We start from the raw sequence: 24,253 nt of genomic DNA on the forward strand, positions 1-24,253 counted from the left end.
GTGTGTGTGTGTGTGTGTGCATGTGTGTGTGAATACATATGCATTAAATACACATATATGCATATTTGTGTAATTATGTCTATAGATGTATGGACATGGGTGTGATTTTGGGGACGGTGTAGGAGAATGAAGCATTGTTGGGGAGCTGGACCAGGTGGCCTCAAAAGCCTCTATTTGGACGCCAATTCGTTAAGTATTTTGGATATTTTCAAACTTTGATTTATTTTACAGTTCAGAATAAAATTATTTCCTGGGCTTGTTTAGTTTGAGATTGAGAAAACTACTGTGGGTTATTTGCAATTACTGTATTGTGATCTGAATTAAACCCTGGATTCTAAATAGCAGCTGACTCCCTGAAATCCTAATAAGCCAAGAGAATAGAGCAAAGGTCTCTCTTCGCATAGTGGTTATTTCAAATCCAGTTCTAATTTCTGCTACCTAGGGAGTTGTTTCCAATGTGGCCGACAATACACTCAGTAGCTAGCATACTTTTCAGCTTCTCCAGTTTTCTTATAAATATATTAATAAAGACAAAAAGTTCTTTTAAAAGTTCCTCGATCACTTTTATTATATTTTCTAGTTTTGAAAAATACTGTACTTTTAAAAAAAGCACCCCAGTGCATGGAATTTTAAAATGTTTTTTTGGGGAAAAAAAAGTCCCCACAAACATTCTGAACAATAAGAATATAAAAAACCCCTGCCTTTTTGTACTTACTTATAATTTCTTTGTAACAAAAGGAGGAGAATATTTAAAGCTCCTGTTCAGAGTAATATCACATCTGGAATTCCACATTTGTGGTATTGCGATAATACTTCAGGCAGTGTTTGTTTAACAGTTAGCAACAGTGCTTTAATGACTAGGGTCCAATTGCAGAGGAAACATAGAAAGGACAAAGGGAGTGAAAGAAAGACATAACATAAACCCATACACTGTATCTAATCAGAGTGAATTACTGTGTTCACTCCAGTGGAATATGATCCTATCTTAAAACGGTTTTTGAATGACAAGCTTCCAGTCTGAGCAGGCCAGGATTATTCCGAAGCAGAGCTCAGGACAGATGGCAAAATACACTATCTACCATCCTATTTTTGCAGAAAAACACAAAATCTCTATACACATATGAGAGAAGCAGAAGACCGATTGACTAATTCTAGCATCATCAGGACGATGGATTTACGTACCGAGGAAGGGGATGGTAGAGGTCATAAGGCATGATCTGCTTGTATCCGTCACTGTTAGGAACAATAATGCCAACCCTCTGAGTAGAAGGTACACACAATAAAATAAACACTAAATGATTACATTATACACATTTTTTTTAGACAAAAGCAAAACAACATTTATAAATCGTCTCTGAAAAACAACACGAAAACAGTTCAATATCTTTATGGTATGCTCTAGGATGGGGCAAGTTCTTTGAAAGGGCACCGTTTACTAGAATTAGTTCTCTGGTCCAAGCAGGAAATACCATTGGAAAGGGTGGTGGCAAGAAAACTTGGCACCTCATCATTAACTATGACACAATACGCTTGTAAATGTTCTTTAATCCCCCAAATTATACATCCCATGAGATCATTATTATCATCATTATTAATGTTACTTCCAGATGCTCACTAAGCCATTATATTTACTGTCCCACTTTTGATGAAAGAGAGAGCTATATGTAAGAGTACGTACCAGGGAACTGACAATACCTGGGAACTGACAATACTATATAATGTGATACATAACCTAGCAAATAGGTTTCTTCTCTTAGCAGATCTAAAGATTTTAGCAATATCTGGAAATTAGACACTTGGTTACTTTATAAAGGGAAGGGGAACTAGTGAATATAACAGACAACTATCAATAAAAGCAAGATTCCTACCAAAATAAAGGTGGGGCAGTTGAAATGAGATAATAAATATGAATGATCTTTTCTGTAGAATGCGATATAATGTTAACTGCATTACGGTGGTGGCTGTGATTGTCATGACTGTTGTTGGTCTACCTGGCGCCCTGGGAAACCTGTAAGACTCAGAGACAGAGACTAAAGAAGCCATAAGAAGTGACATGATAGACTGTATGGCTAACGGGTTCACAAGAAGTGATATTATAGGCTGTGTGGGAGTCCCCAGAGGGCTTTAGGACTCCAATAACCCTACACTAACCTACCTTACTGATTTCAACTAAAGCCTCCAATTGGCAAGACTTTCTTATTTCTGAGTCCCCTGGCTTGTGGAAGATTCTGACTCATGCATCTTAGATGAAACAGGGCCTCCATCAAGACTGGGAGACAGAGCTCAATACCTAAGCTTTGGGGTAGAAAGGGTAAACTGGTCATACTGTGGATCAGAGAGTTAAAAAATAGCACTAAATGGCGGTCATGAGGAAATGGAGATCATAAGGAGGAAAGAAGGGGTGATAATGAGTGTATTTCCTGACGAAATAACTGAAAGCGAAGGGGATACATGACAGGAATTAAATTTAAAGGAAAATGGGAAACAAAGCTATGAAGGTAGATTTCTAAGACTGACAACCATTGGAGTACTAATTTACTTATTTATCTAACATGCCTAAGTTTTCTATTTATTTGTGTGACTAAAGTTTTTGTACTCACTTGTGTGACTAAATTTTTATGGTGTATGTAAATGCATTACCCTTAAGTAACAATGTTCAAAAAACTGAATGCTATCTTTTGAGGAAGCTCAAAATCTCACAGCTCTAATTAACACAAGAATGGAACGAATATTAACATAAACTTTTCTCCTCATGTTTCGAAGTTACAGAAACATCCTATTGTTTTCTGCCCTCTTTTGACAGACAAGAAATTGGATGTGAAAGGCTAATCCTGTCTGTTGTTAGAAGCATGTGCTCTCTTCCCAATAATTCTTATGTCCAGCAATTAAGGGAATTTTCTTTCTAAAAAACTATATTTTAATGAATTCCAACCTTCCAAAGCTCTTCTAATAACTTGGGGCATAATCTAATAGTAGTTAATTAAGGAATAAATCAAAATGATTCTGCAGTTATAGTTATGCCTGCATCAATTTCTAAACGCAGAAACGCATATCATTGCCTTCTTTCCAGAAAAAATTTATTGCTGTAATTTGTCAGCCTCAATATTAGAAGGAACCATTACAGATCTTTGCCAACTGATTTATCAGCTGATGATATTTGAAATGGAGGCAGTACTATTGAAGGAGGCAGGCTAGAAAAGAAAAAAAAAAGGGGGGGAATGTATAGAATTCAAGATGTTGGGCTTTGCTTTCAACTGATTTAGAAATTACATTTTTGTTTCAACAAGGAGCTTTAACCTTCGATTCAGCAAAACTATAGCTATATTTGTCTTTCTATGGCATGGGTCATAGTGAAGACTCATAAAATGGCTCTATGGCACCTGTAAAAACAGAAAGATATCAAAACAATGGTGCTCTGTCCAGTCCTGTTCATGCATATTCGTGTGCCTGGGCTCTGCTCTCTCTTGGGGTTCATGCCATGGCCTGGCCTTTCACCACACTGTCACAGAGGGGCAGGCAACGTGGCTGAAACTAAACTTCCTATTGCTTGCCTTTAGGACACTGGTCTTTTATCTTAGGCAAAGTATACACACTGAAGGATCAAGAAAAAAGTATATCATTTAGGGACTTTAAGAAGTTCTTCTCGGGTTGGCCGAGTGGCGCGTTGGTTGAGAGCTGGCTTGGGATGCCGGCTCTGAGCAGCAGGGCCCCAGTTTAGATCCCACATGAGGGTCAGTGGCGCTGTGCCCTCTACAGCTGGGATGGTGAACAACAGCTCGACCTGGAGCTGGCTGTTGTGGGTCACCGTTGACGGCGTGGGCTGCCGTAAAGCTACTGTGAGTGGCTGGCAGCCGGCATGGGCTGCCAGGAGCTGCCATGAGAGGCCATCCAGTGGCTGGCGACCGATCTGCCTCACCTGGGAAGAGCGCAATGATAATACTGAGGCAATGTCCTCCACAACTGGACTGAGGAGCAAAGGGACGATGACTTGTCTGTTCCCCTACGCTGTTTCCCTCCCCCAATTCCCCAATAAAATCTTAAAAAAAAAGTTCTTGCCATAGTTTAGGTCTTGATTTGTACGTGTATGTGTATGTGTGCATCTTACATGCATCTAAATGTGTGGGGGGAGGTGAAGGAGGTGAAAAGGACTTAAAAAAATAATCACAAAGGGAAGAGTTGTTTGGGGATAAAACTGCTTCTTCTTTATTGCCTTCACTATTATGACCACACATGCACTTCTTACATTGGGGAGTGAACTGATTCCCTCTTAAATCCCCAACATCAGGGGTCATGTTGGGAAGAAGAGAAGAGAAGGATGAGGAAATGGTCATTCTGGACTCATGTGGTGTAAGTGGAAGAAAGATATTGTACCAGGTCCTCTCAAAGCACACACCTGGATGAACTGCCCACTGACCGGAGAAAGCTTCTGATGGGCTCATGTAATGAAATAGTATGCAGTATAGAAACAAAGTGTTTTGAACCATTTGTAATGCTGTGGAAAATGTTCAAATGTAATGCCAATTGAAAACAATTCAATATAAAATAGAATGTACAATGTGATCCATAGTACTGAGAAAATTCATGTGTTCATATATCATCTATACAATCATTTTCATAAAGTCTACATATACGTGTGTGTGTGTATACACATATGTACACACAAATATATTAGAAAAAGAACCAAAACAGTTGTTTATTCCTGATGTTTGAATTATAGGTGTTTTCACTTTTTTTTTTTTAGTTGTTTGTTTCTCTGTTTTTCAGGTACTCTATAATGTACAGTCACAGGATCTAGAGCATCCAAGTAAAACAAAATTCAGGTCTGAGAAAGTATCAGACAGAGGAATTTGGAAATATAAAATATAAATGAGGCCATTGTCTCAAATTCCGTGTGTTGCTTAAAGATTATTGAGTCTTTGTCCTGAAATCATCTCAGAAGCTACTTTAGAACTATATCCCCAACTTCGAAAATCAAGCCATATTCAGGCTCACACAATTCAGTTGAAGGATTTATACATTGTAATAAATTTCTCCAAGAAAAATCCTAAAATAGCTAAATCTGTGGGCACCTCATTTGTGGGGTTCTGGGTTCTTTCTATAATGAAAATGAACCATAAAGGGCCCCTTTCATGGTTTTAACCTCCTTCTCAGTGAATCTCTCAGGACCTCTTGCCGTTCTCCTGGGCTGCAGGGCCTCATTTCTGACTTCCCGACAGTGGGATGTTCTCTAGGTGTTTCAAGCTCAGAGCGCCTGGATGACTCGTTATCTTCCCCTATAAGCTGCTTCTTCTCTCGTGTTCCTTTTCACTGGTCAGAGCACTGCCATCCTCCCATCTACCTAAGCTAGATACTGTGGGACATCTTTGCTTCTACTCTTTCCTGAGTTCCCTACAGGCACTCCGTTCTTCCAGCTGCAGTGTCTGCCTAGTGTATCTCCTTGTGACATGAGTTTGGGCCCTTACGTAGCAGTCTGCTAACGGATCTCTTTGCCTGCAGGCATTGCCTCCTCCAATCCAGCCTGCTCACTGCTGTCATAGCAACCAATATCTTACTTTTGAAACCAAAAGTCCTAAGTGTCTCCATAATGCCCAATGAAATTTCTTTTTTTAATAATTAAATGTATTGGGGTGACAATGGTTAGTACAATTACATAGGTTTCAAGTGTACAATTCTGTAATACATCAACTGTATATCACGCTGTGTGCTCACCACCACAGTCGGTTCTCATTCCATCACCATATATTTGGCCCCCTTTTTAGGGGGGATGGTAGAAGAGGGCCAATGAAATTTCTTAAGTCAAGTGCTACCTCTTCTAAAGCCTGTTCTTATTTTCCTTCTCAACATCCAGCCAGACATTCTCTCTTCCTCTTCCAAACACCCAGAGCACTAACTCCTGTCATCACTTTTAACTATGTACTAACTTCTATGTATAAGTTTTCTTTAAGCACCATGGAATGAAATCCATATTAGTTCTTTACTGTATCGCCTAACAGTCCCTGCACAGGGGCAATTAGTAAGCACTCATGCAATAAAATCATGCCATTGATGTGCAGACACAAAAGCAAACAGTATCACTACGTTCCAGAATTAAAGCAAACAAACCAAAACAAGGCTGAAGACACTCCCAAACTGCCAGTCACTGCGCACATTGTTAGTCCCACCCCTTGCTTTCCGCTAGCTCTGCTGTCTGTATGAAGGAGGGTAGTTTGGCAGTTTAGGAAGGCTGCTCTGGCAGGTAGAGATGACTGGGGGATCTGAGGCAGACAAAGGCCAGCTTAATGGCAACTGCGCTTCTAGCTTGCTTGGCTTACTCTGCATCTCTTCCATTGGATACCTCCCACAAATAGCCATGACAGCTTTTTAAAATAATCTCTTCCCTTTCTGTCTCATGTATCTTTTAGATACCACGCTGTTTGTGACTGTACAATGCCACTTCCCTAGGGCAGCCTTGGGGAATCACTCTAGGTGATTCTTTGCCTTCACCAAGGTACCAAGCACAGAACTTGACACAGGATAAATACTGAAGAAACAATGAATGAAATTGTGGGTGATAGAAAGAGTTTTGGCACAGAAGAGAGTAATTCATCTTCTTGCAATAACTCCAGGGTGATAGAAAGCAATCTCTTCCTAAGCAACAGTGTAGAATGGGGCAGGAGAGAAGTCATACAAAGTTGGAAGAGACACAAGCATTTGTTTTTCCATGAGTGACAGAGCACAGAGGATCATGGCATGGCAAGGAAAAGGACCCCTTGAGGAGTTGGGAGATGGAAGGTCAGTTCTCCCTGCCACTCTCTTGCTGTGTGACCTTGAGTGAATTACTTCTGGACTTCTGATTTGGTCATCTGAGAAATCCAAGCATTGGAAGAAATCAGGAGTTTTAATGTGAAGTAGGAATGGGTGCCTGGAAACTCATCTCATGGAGCTCTGTCTCACCTGTCTCCTTCCTAGCGGCCATTGAAAACAGAACTTGGAGCTTTGTGGACCACAGACTGAAACCACTGAAGTAGAAGATCATCTAAAAAAAAAACTGTCCTATGCTAACATTTGGTGACTTCATGAAACAGTAAGTTTTCATATTATTTAAAAAGCTGGGATTCAGTAAATGAGAACATATTTTGTAAATATCTCACAATTTAAAAAAATCATAGTATTTACTAGGCAACATTCATTTATATATCTTTTGGAACCAGACCAAAACAACCCTTGCTTCATTGTCTAAGATTTTAAAACATTTTTAAGTTATAAAACCAACTACTAGAGAGGTTTTGACCCAAAACATTAAAGTTTCCTCACATCTATATTTCTCTAGTTAAATATTCTTGATATTAATGAATGCAATTTTGGAACTGCTTTTAAAAAGTGCGGTTTATCTCTTCCTGTGATATGGTCTTCCTATGATATCTCTCCCAAGTGATATGGTCATTGTTTGGTTTGAGTAAACACCAGTATTTACACGTATATAAAAGCGGCTTGCTTAACCTGGGTGTGCGGTCAGTTCAGACTCAGAGTACCAACTTGGCATTGATATGGCTGGCAGTTCTCTGGTGGTCATGGGGGTCTATGTTGGGTTTAAGCCAGATCTCAGAGGATGCTGAAGGCACCATGACAGGGTACCTGTGGAAAATGATGGCACAAATGCTGCACCAGGGATCAGGTTACCTGAGTTCACATAGTATAGGAAATACTCTGGAAATGGAAGCACTTAGATCCATGACCCAGCTTTCTCTTGCTCACTTTAACTTGGGGCAGGTCACTTACCCTCTGTGGGATTCAGATTTTTTATCCATAAATACAGATGATAATCTCTGTCCTGCTAGCCTCCTAGGGATTATAAAACTGAACTGAGACAATGGATGTGAAAGTGCTGTATAAGCTTCAAATAGAAGTAACACCGGGCAAGCCATTTTACAGGTTTGGTACTAACTTAATAATTGCTGACTTTTGTTGAGTGCTTGGCACCTTGCTAAAGCTTTACATGCATTATCACATTTATTCCTCACAGCAACTCTTTGATTCATTTTATAGATGGCAAAGATCAGGCCTAGAGAAGTTAAGTAAAAAAGTTATTTAACTAGTAAAGTCAAACCGATAGATTGGGGTTAAAAATGAGGATGATGATAATATCTGTTCTATTAACTGACAAGTTCATTAAAAGAACTGCATAAACAATTATACTTAATTCATTTAAATGTAATATAACAAGTGATCATTATTTTTAGTGATGAGCAGGCTTGGTGGAAGAACTGAATTACCCAATAACTGAGTTACAGCTGATTGTGTGATATGTCTATAAACTTGGGGAGGGTATGGTCATGCACTCTAAAAAAGCAGTAGAACTCTCCAGAAACCTCAGTATATGCTCTCTCTCTCTCTCTCTCTCTCTCTCTCTCTCTCTCTCTCTCTCTCTCTCTTTCTCTCTCTCTCTCTCTCTCTCATGTATGTGCAGTTCCCACACATACGAGTATGTATGAAATTTGGTTATTTTTCTTGCTAAAAATGAAAGCACCAGAACTCTGCCTTACTTCTCTCATTATATATAAGGCATGAACATGAGATTTTTATGGTGGTCTTTCTTATTGCTTACTCATTAACTGTTCCAAGCAGTATATTTAAATGAGGTTGATCAAAAGGAAGGGCATTGTTACTTTTCTAAATCACTTACCTATTGTAATAAAACACAAAGACCTCCATGATTAGGAGAACACTGTATTATACTTTAATGGAAAACCATTTTTTTAGTTCTTACACTGAGTTCTCCTTCTTTGGAGACAAACACGGCATAAATCCCACGCGAATTAATGGTAATGTCTCACAGCTGGTTCAGTGGGGCTTATTAGACAACTGCACTCTGGGATTTCAGGGGATACTAATTATATTAATTTCTCATGGTCATTGTATTTTAAAAATCTGATAAATGTGATTTACTTTCATGAAGATATTTCCTAGGAATTTGTGTCTCTTGTTGTAAAAAACAAGGACTAGAGAACTACCTTTTTAGAGCCATAGAGATAATTCTAGAGTTTTTTCTTTTCCCTTCCTGGAGAAGGAAGCTGATTTTCAGAGTTTAGGAGTTTCTCTGAGGTAAACATTAACATTGTCGTAACCATGCTCTTAGTCATAATAGCTGCAGCAACTAACATTTCTTGAGAGCTTATCATGTGTCAGGCACTCTGCTAAGCTCTTTGAACGCATGACGCCATTTATTCCTCATGACAACTCTGAGATAAGTACTGTTATTATCCTCGCTTCAGAGGATGGAAAAATGGAGGCTGAGTGTGAAGAAGTAATTTTCCAAGGGCTACTCAACCAGTACGTGGCAGGGCCAGGATCCCAGGCCAGGCTGCTTTCTTTCCAAGCTCCCCCTCCTAACCAGCAGGCTGGGTCGCCACTGGACTAGCTGGTCACCAAGTTAATGTGACCAGGTTTTTACATGCCCATTGCACATCCTGCCTCTCAGAAGGCAGATTATGTCTTTAAAGTTGCCTTAGAATTCAATTGTGAGATTTCGTTCACAATTTGATGCATGGTCAGGATGACTTATGCAATTTGCTGTCAAATTAAACGGAGCCGGACAATAAATGCCCACTAGAACGCCCCCAAGCACTGCTGTTTGGGGCATACAAGTTTGGGCATTTCTGTAGGACTGTTGCTTTGAATCCCCGAGGGCAGGGGAAACCTGGACGCAGTCTCAGCTAGAAACAGATTTGTTTGCTAATGAATGTGACCATGATTGTGTGATGAGTGAGAGCTTTATTCACTCGTCCAGCCCTTGCCAACTTAAGCCCCCTTCAGTCCTGCCTTGGAGGGAAAACTAGAGGCCTGTGCCAAAAATATCCGAAAAGGTGGTTCTCTGATCTTCTCACGAACAATGTCTTGCACAATTACCCCCAGACAGCCTTAACAGTTTTACCAGTCTCATAGGCTGAGATGTGGAAGGCCAAATGTAGCCTATTTTACATTAAAGCCACTCTGAAAATATAAGATGTTTATTAGCTGAACTAAAACTGTGTTTTTTTAGTTGTTGATGAGCCATAGGCATAATGTTGTGGCTTTCTGGCCACATGAAGGCCTTTAGCTTTCACCCAAGAGGCAAAGATGACATAAACCATTGTACAAACTGGCAGGCACTACATTAAAAAAAAAATCCCTGATTTAAGACAGAGCTATGTCTGTAGCACTGCAAGCACATTACGTTTGATTAGATTCTAAGTGTCTTAGCTACAAGGGAAAGGGTTCCTATTATAGTATTAAATTAATGAAGCAGAAAACAAGTTAAACATGTAGCAGATCCCTGACACGTATGCGGGGCATAGCTCTGGACTTCTGGGAGTGCCCAAGCTGGGACTACCACCAGAACACAAACTAAGCTGTATACAGAGCCTACGATGTTATTTGTGATGTTGTAGTTCCACGTCACCAGTGAGAAACATTCTTAATTTTAGCTACAGCCAATACATTTTTAACTTCACTTTCTCTGACCTCTCATTATAAGCATTAAGTTCGGCTGACTTTTTGAGACCACTTTTGAATAGAAAACAAAGCATTTTATCACTTCATAAAAACGGCTGCATAAATGATACCAGAAGAGAGTAACGAAGCTCTCTTGGATGGAACTACTGGCTGCCAGGTAGGCTCAACTGTTTGTCTTTAAGGGGCTCAAATTCCTGTCTCAGCAAAATGAGAAAATGCTACATGTCATGGACATTCCAGCTTGCTTTTGAATAGTAGAAACCAAGAGCACCACGCCACTGAATTCCACATGTCTACTGTATGAAGTATGATTTCATCTGTGTTACAAGCTATAGACAAGATGAAAAACATACAGCACAAACATCAACAGCAGTTATCTGTGGGCACTGGAAATTAAGTAATGTTGCTCATTAGTTCAAATATATAACATTTACTTATTTTAAAGCAAATTAATGAGACCAAATGAGGTTATTTTGGTAAATGGAAAAACTGGATATGAAGAATTATGGCTAATGGTTGTCAGGTCCAGTTTATTTTTGGTTTCAGATGTATAGTAATTAAAAATACTCATTATCACAGAGTAGTTGCTAATGGTAACAGTTTTTACAGCTCACCTTGCAATCTTAGGATAACTTATTTTTTTCAGTTAAACTGACATAATTGAAGAACTTAATGATAAAGGTAAGAAGTATTTGGTAGTATAACATTTTTACAATTATTACAGTAATTTTTATAACTCAGCTTGGCTCAAATAAGTTCAAATTAGGTTAACATGTTTGAATACACTTTTTGTGAGTTATTGTTTAAAGATACTTTAAAATATATAAAATGAAATTTAATGAAGCAACTCTGTGGGACAACAGGTTCTAGGCACAGTTTGAAAACCACTAATTTAATGCAACACATAAACATCTCACCCCCATTTTATAGGTGAGAAAACTGAGGCCCAAAAGGGTCAAGTAATAAGCCCAGGGTTACCGACTTAATTATTTACTGCCCTTTTTGCTGCTCATGTCCTTCCAGTCTTGAAAGGGAGTAAACCCGGCTACCTGAATGAGATTTTGCTTGCAAATAATATATAACAGGCCAAAAACACTAGTCTAAGACATGTAAATTAAATAAATATCTCATTGGCTAGATAAAATGAATTTCTTTTGAAATTTAAAACTATGTGACTATGTGTACTAAGAATGTCTATATTTCCCTTCTGGGGATTTCTAATTTTGGACACCAAGGCATTGGTTTAGTATCATTGTGTCACTCTTGATTTTACTATTAGACAATTAAATCTGTAGTTAGAAAACAGTTCCTTGAGGGTTTGATCCTGCTGTGTCTGGTGAGAGGGCAGGCCTGTTTTATAGTCTATCTTCTTTTCTCAGCCCATCACTTCTTATTTTCTCTTGGAATTCAGAAAGGTTGCTTTGATCCCAGGTATGCAAATGAGTTCAATGAATGTCACAGCCATCCTGAAATATCTTAACCTTCGAGTAGCGTATCTATATTCCCTAAAGCAGACTCCTCTTAAACCTCTCTCAGTGCTAAATCTTAATTTTTACAGCTTTGTTTAATTCTCTGCAATAAAAAAGCAGCTTCCTGACATCTGCCTCTGATTTTTTCTTTCTCCTTTTCTTTTTTAAAATAGCCACCTGTCCCAACATTTATACATGTGCTACATTAGATGTTTTTTTAAAAAAAAACACAAAAACATAGGATGCAGAAAAAGCATAAATTTCACAGGCAAACTTCTTTCGATGGAGAAGGGTCTTTTTCTTTTTGATAATAAGAAATAGACTCCAAATATTATTCCAACAGAGAATACAGGCAAAAATCAGAAGCCTGAAAAAAACTGAGTAATTTTTTTTTCTAATTATAAACACTTTTCTTAAAATGGTTAATGTAATCCTTTTATTCCGCAACTTTCTTCTGTAGCCATCTCCTCCATGAAGTTTTTTCCCAGTGGGGAAGAGCTCCATGCAGTTGTGGGAGTGGGTCCCTCATTTCTCTTAGAAACACACACGTTTTTTATGGAAGTGTGTGTGACACTTTTACAGTCTGACTGTGGACGACCTGTCTGAATTGGGATACTATCCTTTTCATGCAATGGTCTTTCTGGTATAGATATGGATAAAGATGTATAAGAAGCAGAATAATTTTTAAATGGGGTCGAATTACATTAGTTATAATTATCTTGGCTAGAAATACTTCAGACCCTTAATATTTCCAAAATAAAGACGTCCAAGCAAAATTCTGACACCTCAGTTTTTAACATATCCAATTTTTAATACATAATTTTCTGGTGTAATATGAAGCTAAATTAAACTTCATCTAAATTATATAATTGTAAAATATCTATTCTTTCTGTTTCTTGCATAAAAACCTGTCATGCTGAGTTCACTTTTATTAGCTAGGTATATGAAACAGGCAATTTCACATCACATGTAGAATTTAGAATTCATGAATATGAGGCAGAAAGAGTACGAGTAAACTTTAAAAAGTTAACAGCAGAAAGCAAATACTAAAATTGCATGGCTTACAATTCACAGACAGAATGATTTTCATCCACATTGCTCATGTAGCATTTTAACTATTCAAAGTTTTATTTGATCATATATATTTAGTAAATTATACTTTTAAAAAATGATATTGAGGTGTTTCTCAGAAATTGAAGGACCTTGGGAAAGAATTCTTTGTCTTTTGGTCTTCGTGATTAGTTTTGTAGGAGAAGAGTTTTCTTACAATCTCTCTCATATGTTGGGGACAAGCAAGCTAAGTTAATAGAGAGATTTAACAGGAAGTGTTGCACCTACAAAGGCGACTATTACACCCATGAAAAGATCCTTGTCCTGCACTTTTAGGACTACTGCTCATCTGAGATATTTCCTTTGCTAGTCTGATTCTTGCCCTTGCAAATAATTGAGGGCCAATATGGTTTCCAAAAAGCAAACAATTGTATGCGAAAGCATCAAGTATCTCTTTCAAGCTCTTCATTAAAAAGACCTTTAAAAAACCCGACTATTGGAAATAAGTCCTGCCTTCTCTTTAACAAGGGCCGAGTTTGTTCACATGTAGAATTGTTCTAAGACTGGTTTTGATTCTAGTTAATCAGTGTGGACCACCACAGGTAACAATGGGACAGCTGTGACCCTGAAATATGGTGTGCGGTGAGCATACCACTGACCAGGTAACAGAGTTACAATGAACCGGAATCTTGAGAACACTGTGCCATCATGTTTGTTAAGGTCCATTGGCCTGGACCTTATTAAGGAGAGAAACAAGTAACCATAATGAAAAAAAATCAGACGAGAAAATAACTGAGTGTATCTCACTTGTAGTTTTACAAATGGACAATCCGTAAACCCTGGGATGGCGTCCTATAGCAGCTAGAACAAGGGGCACGGGTGCTAACAACACATGATTAGGAATGGGCACTGGACAGCAACACTTATTTATTTTTAACTTAAAACATTTTAATTTAAGAAGCTTATTTGGAATTAGTATAATAAATGAACTAGAGAATTTGACTGACCTGGCCGGACAAGGATCCAAGTTGCATTCCTGGAGTTTTGGCTTGGGTTTGATGTTCTCGGGATAATAATGGCAGTATTGATCCGCAACCACACGATTGCTCCGCAGATCGTAACACTCCGCAGACGTCAGCTGGTACCCTGAGTATCAAACCATACAGGCGAGTTGAACCACATGTGTCAAGGTAATGTGTTTCTTTATGCTTTTTGGCCATCTCACATTAAAGAAATTCTTCCTCAAGGTGCCAGTCATTTCCAGGACAAAAGACAGATAAACGGAAGGCTCATTAATATTTGCATGTCTCAAATGCTGTGTTTTTCCACTCAAATTGTAATAATTGTATCATACCACAGGGCTTGAAGCACATAAGGGCATATCTAGATTATAAGACTCTATTGCAAGAACTATTCTTATTAATTTGATCTGTATAATCTAAACGTCTAACACAGACTCTGTATATCCAAAAGAGATTATTGGTATTTATTATTTACCAGCCATCTCATACAAGGATACAAAATTGCCTCCCTTATACCTGGGGCACCAGGGAGGAAAAACACCCAAATAAATAAATCCCAACATTGTCAATGGGTGGGTTTTATTATGTCAATGGGAATATAGTGCAGGAACACGTCCTGCCAGCTCCCTGACATTGTTTTTCCCTAAATTCAACCTAAATGGGTTAAACTGAGTAAATGGATGATTAAGACTCTAACAGTAGCCATCATGAAACCAAAGTTTTCCTAAAGAACTAAAAAATAACTCCTACTGAGCAATTTTTGCTTCACCCCAAATCCTCTGTCATTTCTCTTTAAATTTCTGGGCAATATGTCTTAGTTTCCATGCACAAATTTCCACTGTTTAAAGGATCCTCTTAAAAAAAAATAGTGTTGTTGAGTAATACTTAATTCTATTTATAATGTGTTTTACCTTTGTTTTTTCCTGCCTCTTTATTGTCCTGTGGATTTCTGGTGGGGTGCTGATGAGGTCTAAGATTTTTGGGGTGAAAAATAAATGTACATAATTTTTTAAAAACTAGGTTTTTGTATCATTCTAGCCCTAACTAACTCCAAAATATATTCTCCCTGGCAGGTGGTTGCATATTGTTTTTGCTAAATATGTGTTAAAAAGTCAGATTTAGAGTGCTTAAAAATCTCGCAAAAGACTTTAGGAAATCAGACAGAGGTTTATAAACCAGATTTCCCGCCTTGAGGCTGTTTTCTCAGACCACCCACAAAAATTAATTGTTTATTAAAGACCTAAAAAGAGAACTTTTAACAGTTTTACTGTAAAGATGAAAAGCGTGAAAAATTATAGGTAAGAACACATGTTCCATTTAACTTTTTGTGTTATAGAAAATTGAAAAAGCAAAATGATATTTTATGCAAGTAAATATATCTTTATTTTCCAGTTACATTATACTCAAAAGCCAATAAGTTTATGACAAACTAATCATTTCATAACTTTCCATAAAATAATTTCTACTCAAGGAATTTATCATGTAGTAAAATATGGGCACAAGCACTAAGTAAATTATAAATCTGAGATTACGATTTTTTAAAATCATAATTTGTCAGCTTAAAATGTTGCTTTGAAGCTATTCTAGAACATGTGAAATGAAAGGTTAGAACAAAAATTAAATAAATGACCAAAATGGTCAGATAATTATGTTTTCAGATAAAGTTTCACAAGGAATTGGGAGTAGCAATTCTTTTCACTTAGCATAATGGTCAACCAATTGAATCTAGAATCAGAAACATAAAAGGGAACTTAGCGATCATTTCTTAAGTAGTTTTTAAACTGTGGTCCCTGAAGTAGGAGGAAGGTGGTTTCCATACCCCTCACATCTTCACTCTGAGCAGCACACATTCCTTTTATCTGGGCTTCCAAGAAAGGTTTCCTTTGAAGAAAGGGTTTGAGAGCTCAAAACATTTGAAAACCCCTGATGGTTCTACGTCTTCACTTAGATGTGAAGAAAATATGTCCGAAGGGGTGGGATATATATGAATCTAATATTAATTGTTTTATTATATAGCAAGGCATTGTTAAGGTTACAGAAATTATACTCTAACAGCAGCTCTATGTGAAACTGGCATATTATTGAATTGGTACTTCTCACAAAACCTGGTGTTCATCTAAAAAGAAAAGAAGAAACAAATTATTTCCTCTGATTTCTTCCTTTGAAACCACTTCCTGGGCTCGTCATTAATAGTGAGTCAAAATAACACATTCCCGTGAAACACCAACATATTGGCAGTTTATTTTTAAACAAAGTGATTTTTCTATTCAGCACAGAGCAACTGGAAACACTATTTTATTGAAATGCTTAAAAATGTTGAGTTAATAGTTATTTAATCACTAAGTAAAAGCACTTGATGTAGTTTTGACTAACTGCTTTTAAGCTAAAATCTAATATTGCTCTATAGAACCTCATTTTGAGTGGTTTGTTTACATTACGTAGACACAGATGACAGCTGAAGACGAATTATATCATATGTCCTTAACTGTTTTAGAAAAATTAATGGATAATCATTTTTCTTCATTTTGAGGTAACATCCTTCTTTTCTCCTGTCAAAATAATCTAGTGATACCTATGTGGATTAGGTACTTAAAGCCAGCCAATTAATATGCTTCCAGGGAGCTGGGGCTAGACTTTGCTTGATGTGCTCATTTTAAAAGGAACATACAGACAATTTTATATCCATTAAATTACCAAAACTTAAAAAAAAATGATAATCCACAAATACTGGCTCAGTTGGAAATGAAACTGAAATATTCATAGACTGCTTATTACCCTCTGGAAAGAATTTTGGTAATATATGCCAACAGCCACAAAAATTCTGAAACTCACTCTTGAGAATTTATTTCAAGGAAATAATTTCAAAGGAAAAAAAAACTTAGGTATTAAGTTATTCATTACATTATAATAGAGTTTAAATAAAGTAAATGATCTTCTATAAGGATATGGCTAAATAAATTATGAAATAATTCCAAGGAATTATTATGTAACCTTTAAGATTATGAAGAGCAGAAAATGGGGGGAAAAACCTTTTCCAGTAGCACAAAATGCTATCCATTTACAGAGGTGATGGAGCAGAGAGAGAAATTCATTTGGTGACTTTTCAAGAGAGATGTGTTTTAATGAATAAATAAGGCAAGTGGTATTCCTTTTATTGCACGGATGATAGGGTAGTGCTGAAAAATAACTGAGTCCAAGTCTATAGTGCAGTGGTTTTTTTCCTGGTAATACACTTCCTTTAATTATATTAAGGTCTTATTCTTTTTGGACACATCATGCTAGATAGTAGGCCTGACAAATACTCTCCACTTGATTCCTGAATAAATAAGTTCACCTTAGCCAGGTGAACGGTTTATTTTCAAATGAACAGAGTCACCTCAAGACCACACTATTGTCCAGCTATGATACTGCTTGACTTGGCCTTCCATGGAATCAACGAAAGGAATAAAGACTGTTTCCTCTAGTGGGACTCTATAGACAGACATATTTATGGAGCATCTAGACTGAGTTATCTGCCTTACAGGAGGCCTTCAGAATTTGGCCCCAGTCAATAGAAAGGATCTGATCCATCACAGAACTCAATTTCTTCCATGTGGAAGTGACTACTCTTAGAATAGTCATGTCTTCCCTCATAGAAGACAACAGTTCCTAGGCTAAGTGCATGCCGTTACCTCCTCCACAGGTTGCTGAGCAAGGAAAGAAATCCGTCTCCCTCCATCGGTGGATGATAGGCTGATAGAAGATGAACTGGACTGTACTGTTAGCAGGCCCCGAGTTGCGGATCTGTAGGAGACAACAGCAAAGTAGAGGAACTAGTGTGACAGGGAGGAGCTTCCTGGGTCCCTGGCAACGTTGGACAAGGATGTGTGATAGTACTGATGGTCTTAGGTTGTGTGAAGGACTGCTTTGGAAGAGAAGTGGCAATAACCCTATCACCCATCTTACCATTAAACCAGAGAATGGTTCTTGTACGAGTATATTCCATCACTATCATCACCTTCCCAGTTCTGTTGTCACAGAACAAGGGATAGTAATGTTTCAACTCGTGATTCCAGTTGGCTCTTACCCCAAGCCACTTAGTCCCTTACCTTCTTTTCTTTCCAACCTCTCTGATATAACAGGTAAAATTATGTGAATTTTTAAATGTAGGATCAGAAATAGAAAATTTTTTCTAAGAAATTATAAATGCCAAATGCTGCAAAATATGAAAGATACTGTCTTTGGTTAAGGAAAAGACGAGTTAAAGAATTAAGTAGCTCTTCCCATTCAGAGACATGCATGGAGTTTCCTGACAACTTGGTGATTTATATATTTTAATGTGCAAAGTTACCAATTGGAAGCTTGCGAAAATGCAAATTCCTGGGCTATTCAAATGTAGATATCCAAGAACAAAATTTTGAAAACACCAATTTACAGTATGAAAACAAATACAACAGGTAAAACATATGGAAATTACAACTCCTTTGTTTTTTAAAAGAGGGGATGTGCGGCAATAATTCTTTAATGGTTCTTAAAAGTACCAGGTTGAGAAAACATACTCAAGCTGAAAAAGAAGGAAAAAGTGCCCAATGGGAACAATGCCTTGATTTCATGAAGACAGAATGACATGCGATACAGCATTTAGACAGTTGGGCAAGGGAAAGGCTTGGAAAATTTATTATACTAAAGGGAGTTCCATGGACATCTGAGAGGACAGCCTTTTACTCCAGCTCCATTACAGGAATGATAGAAGTGTCAGTCAGCTGAAGCACGTGGCTAAATTCTTTGTTAATGTTTTCAAGCCTTATCACCTCCCAACTGCCCTTTATCTAGGATAAATTGATAGATTTGGTCTTCAGATTTTTAAAAAGATAGACATTTTTCTGCTACTGACTTTGACAGCTGGATTAAACACCTAGGATGCAGAGGATCACAATGAAGAAACGGAATAGGTCCTAACTCCTAGATTAGTGTTTGGAGTTTGGATGAGAATATAGGACTATTGCTCAGAAAATCTGGAAGAGCTGGGAAGGAGAAAGAAGAGAGAAAAGCTACAGAATATCTCATATCATGCTGGGATTCTGACCCATGGCGCATCCAGGTCTTCTCTAATTAGAATAAACAGTGATACAATTCCCTACTTTAAAGCAAAAAACAGCTGAAGCAATAGTGTCTTTTGCAAAAGGGGCATGGCCTACAGATTAATATTTTTCAGTCCTATGTGTCAGATACAGGATATCTAATTGCTTGCTTAGGGATGTGGTATTAATCACATTCTTTGGAAAGTTTTTCTTTTTCTTTTTTTTTTTTTTTAATTTTAGCTCACAAAAGCCTATAGCTCTCTTGGGATGTATAGTTACCATGCTGGAAAGCTATTAGAAGAAGGCTGTCATTTGAACACAAGCTCCATGAAAAAAATTAAAAAGGCCAGAAACTTTGTTTAGATCCAGAAAGATGAATTGCTTTGTGGGGGCCCCTTTTGGGATGGTAGACATTAAACTAAATCCTAGGAAAGGAGAAGGGGTTGAATCAAAGTGAGAAGGATATAACATCAAAATACTTGGACAAACCTTGTTCTAGAATATCTGGGTAGTGTCTGGGCTTATCTTTTGGTCTGGTTAAAGAGGCAAAAAGATGGAGCAGGTCTTTTTTTCAGCTCCCTGGATGTTACCAGTAAAAGCACCTCATGCCCTAAGAGGGAGGATGAAAGACAAGGAGATTTGGGGTGTCTGTGTGTGGGGTGGGGATGGCGGTGTGGGGAGTAGAGGGGGGTGGGAACCTTAGTAAATACCAAGTTGAAGGAAAGAAAATAAGCAGAAAGAATATTGTTTTTAATGAGTCCAATGAAAATGATGTATAATGACCATAAATGCTGAGACTGTATGTCTAGATTTGTAAAGAGATTGGAAATGAACTAGGACATAGTTATGTCAAATAGATAAAACTAATCATGATGTAGCCAAATCTCTGACCGCATACTTGTCTGGTTCCTTCACACTGATAGCATTCCTGCTTCTCCCATCTCTATCATCACCTTCTTCCTTTCCTAACAACAGCGTCAAGTATTACAGCCATCAGCACTCATTACATTCCTACTTTGTCCGGGGTGCATTTTATTTATATTAAATTTAATCTTAACACTACTCTGTATCATCTTCCACATTTGCATTATGAGAGAAATGAGGCTCAGAGAGGTTGAGTACCTTGCTCAAGGTCACACAGCTGTAACAGCACTGGGATTTGAATATAGGCGTGCCTGGCTCTAAAGCTGCCATTCTTTTTTTTTTTTTTTAAAGATTTTTATTGGCGAATTGGGAGATAGGAACAGCGCTGGGGAATTGGGGGAAGGGGAACAGACAAGTTGCTGTCCTTTTGTTCTTCAGTGTAGTTGTGGAGGACGTTGCTTCACTGGCCCAAGTTGGCACCATCATTGCGCTCTTCACGCGGGCGAGGCAGATCAGTCGCTGGCTTCTGGACGGCCGCTCACTGCTGGCTGCTGGCAACACACGGTAGCCCATGGCAACCCACTGCCACAGGGGCTGCAGCCTACGCCATCACCAGCGAATCACGGCAGCCTAAGCTGCCATTCTTTTCATGGTACCAAGAAATCTTTGTTAGTTTGTGAAGATACAGTCATTTATCTTTAACGATATCGTTTACCTCTCTCTATCTTCACAGTTTTTCATTTGGAAGTAGAAAAAAATGTTTAAAATAAAAAGAACAGGCTAGCTAACCTGACGTCTAACTTTGATGGCCTAATTGGTATTTACATAGATGAGACACTGTGTTCCTTTATTCTGGTTTGATTAATTCTGGGCTGCTAGGACCATCGTTATCATTAGCTCTGGAGCTTCACAAACCCTAAATCCTTAAACATCAGGTCCCGTTTCTCAAGAGTATGTTGAAAGCTTCTGTTTGACGCATTAGAATTTTGTTTTAGGGAGCTAAACACATCTGGCATATGTAATTTTGACCTCCTTAAGTTAATAAGGAAAAAGAATGCTCTGAACCAAGCTTGTCTTCCTATAATTACAATGGTTCAGTGTTTCTAATTCAGTATAACTTCTCGCTGGTCACCTTCCATTGCCATTGATCGCACTGTCACAAGAGAGCGACAGGGCAGTACAAATGTGTATGTGGGCGATGGTTGAGCTGTAAGTCCCTGTAAAATTCAAGGAGACAAGGAGACATTTCAAGCACATGAAAGGCATCAAGTACACAGAGTCTCTCCCAGATGAAGTACGATGAAATGCCATACCGCCGTTTGCTTCTCAGTTGGGAAATGGTAATTTGTGAGCCTTGGGGTGGTCCCCAGCTAAGTTCCCCTCTCCCTGATGATGCAGAAACTCCCCCCCCCCGAGAGGCCGGCAAAAAGGGCTGGCAGTCAGGGTACCCCCATCCACCTTGGCTGCAGTTGAGTCACTGCTCTGGCCTGAGGAGAGGAGATCAAAATGGAGCTGTGGGCAGCCCCGCTCCTGTGAGCCTCTAAGCTGGACCCACAATGGTATTCGACTTGGTCACACTGCTCAAGGTAGCCAGGGATGTCATGACCGGGGAGTGCTTGAGAATGGTGGAAATAAATCAATATGCCTGCTAGGGAGGGGATAAAATGGAAAACAGGTGGATCTATTTATTAAATGTCTCAGTCTACTATCTTCAATTTTGGGCTCTTCTGGTGGTTGATGGTGACAGTGAATCCTCAAGAAACTGTAAAAAAATACTTTAAAATGCTTTTGGGGGGCTTTCAAAATATGCAACAAGAATAAGATCTCCCTTCCAGCACTTAAATGTTTACAAATACATAATTGTGATATAATTGTTATTTGATTGCCTTTATCCTTCATAGTCTACAAACTGCATGAAGGCAGGTACAATTTATCTTGCTCAGCACTCTTTCTTCAACATCATCTATAATGTTTAGCACATCGTAGGTGTCCAAACAATTGCTGAATACATGAATGTATGAATGAACAAACAAATTATATAATGATCACGGTCCTTTAAATACTTTAGAATTGCAAGCTATTATTTGTGACAAATCCTTAGAATAATTATCATCATCTGCCAGTTTTATTGAAGATGTTATGGATCATTTCTTATTGATAAAATTGATAATGTTGATGAAATGTTGCTATAATCCATGAAAAGAAGCGGTACTGTCACAACACAACCTTACCCAGCAGTACTTCCCACCCTCCTTTGATGGTATAGTGGTATAGTGGACTGGAAAGGGCTTGTAAAAATGCTAGTTATTATTGGAATAAAACATAAATTCAATCATTCCACTGTTTCAAATACCTGACAATCTTAACAGTGCGCAATACTGACTAAGATTAGGGATTATTCAGTAAAAATAATGATAAAAAACTATTAGCACCCAGCTTAATGCTTACACTTCTTATAGAATTTTCTAGTCTTCCAAGAATTCCAGACCTCAATATTGGGAGCTACAGAAGTGCAGCCCATAGGCCCCTGACTCAGCGTTGCATGAGAGATGTTGGTTATGGCTTCACTGCCCACAGCCCTCGAGTAGGGCAGTAGATGACTCTGGGAACAACGGGTGTAAATTGGTCAAGGAACAAAGAGGTGGAAGAGATACAGCAGGAAGCAAATGCTGAGCAGCTGAGCAGACCTGCATCTACTGGAAGGATGATCTCAGTGTCAGATGCGGAAGGAGGGCAGAAAACAAATGAGCAGAGTGGAATGAGGGGTGGCTAGGATTGGGAAAGGGCCTACCACTCTCAAAGTTGGTTCTCTGATTCTGAATCTGAAACTCAGCTGTGCAACTGGTAAACAATGTGGGTATAGGGGTGCAAGAGTCACCCCAAGATGTTCCTCTGTGGTATGTGGATTATTCTGAGCTAAAGGCGACTGAGACCCTCCAGGCTCAAGGAGAACCCCTGTGTCACCCCAACAATTACCTAGAAGAACATAAATTAGGGGTCATGTCCATAATAAGAGATTCTCAGAGATAACTTTTTTGACCTGTCTATATGGCAGGGCAACTACAAGTTACTGAACATCTGCTTTCCCTGTCACCCTGGAGTGACCCTCCTTAACCCACCTGTAGCCCAGACTGCCATGTATACTTCATTTTAATTTCCTGTCTCTGAACCTCTCACGTAGGTGGGGTCTCTATTTTATGTATGTGAGGCTCCCATATGTATGTATATAATTAAATTTGGATATTTTCTCTTGTTCATCTAATCTGCCTCATGTAGATTTAATTATTAGACCAGCCAAAGGAACTCAGGATGGTAGAGGAAAGTTTCTTCCACCCCCACATGGGAAACTCAATAGGAAATTCAGTGTATTGTAATGAGCTCTTGGAACCTATCAGCACAAAGGAGCACATTTACTGGGGAATCGCTACCTGTCAAAGTTGGGTAGGAAAAAGAATCACTATTTATTACATGTTTCTTTTATTTCCTATAGTTTATTTAAACGTTTCCTCTCAAGAATATTTTACTCACAACAATGATTTTTCCCTTCGTATGAGCACAGGCTGACTGGTCTGGAGTGGCCATCTAGAAAAAGGCTGGGTGGCAGGGCAAAACCAATCTGGGCTTAAATATTTGCCAAAGCTCAGCCTCCAGGGGAGACAAGAATTGGTTATTTCAATCCTACCCAAGTCTCACAAAGCCTTTCTTAATCACATTAGCCTGTAACAAGTATCTGTAGATTTTACTATCTGCCTATGTTTCTTTAGCATTTAATTATATGTGTCACTATTTCAAAATTTCCTATCCAGTGTTTTCTATCTCAAACGGCATTAAAAGCTAGGAGAGGGCAGATACCATATTTATGTGAATCATGTACAGGGTTATGCTCAAGGCTGGCCAGAAAGAAATATAAAGGCATAATCTCTGCCCAATATTCTAAGTGATACAAATGGAAACCATTGCATTTCTACTCCCTAGAGTACTCAAACGAGCTACTCGGGCATCAGTTGGAATGATGCCAATATTCCTAACCTATTTCCCAACTACAAAAATGGGATGCATTTGGTAAATTGCCCTCTGTAGGAAATAACTATTCTCTAGTTATCAGTGCATGAATTCAGAGACAGTATTCTTAGCTCTAAGCATGCTTATTGTTATGGTGGCTTAGGTACTCATTGGTCCCTTTTCTATCTAATTTGGTTTTTTCTTAAATTTTAAAAATGGGCACAAACTGAGTATGTATAAATATACCTGAGTTCTCTCACATGTAGAGCTAAGTTGGAAGTTCTAATAAAGAATGGACTATGACTGAAAAAGACCC

At 38.4% G+C, this 24,253-nt stretch overlaps 1 protein-coding gene across 3 annotated transcripts in view; it reads right to left on the reverse strand.

Annotated features, from left to right (window-relative positions):
* ADAMTSL1 (ADAMTS like 1) overlaps positions 1 to 24,253 on the reverse strand; it is a 909,537-nt gene that overhangs the window by 216,893 nt on the left and 668,391 nt on the right. For 2 of the 3 annotated variants that reach the window (XM_019659072.1, XM_019659073.1), the window contains 2 exons: positions 17,683 to 17,794; positions 13,997 to 14,135 (listed from right to left, as the gene is read on the reverse strand). In XM_019659072.1, coding sequence (XP_019514617.1) covers positions 13,997 to 14,135; positions 17,683 to 17,794 — 251 coding nt within the window. Of the gene's footprint in view, positions 1 to 1,182; positions 1,234 to 13,996; positions 14,136 to 17,682; positions 17,795 to 24,253 lie in introns of all 3 variants that reach the window. The other variant, XM_019659074.1, reaches the window with a different exon arrangement.

This window comes from Hipposideros armiger, unplaced genomic scaffold (assembly GCF_001890085.2).
Source record: "Hipposideros armiger isolate ML-2016 unplaced genomic scaffold, ASM189008v1 scaffold_294, whole genome shotgun sequence".
Lineage (NCBI taxonomy): Eukaryota > Metazoa > Chordata > Mammalia > Chiroptera > Hipposideridae > Hipposideros > Hipposideros armiger.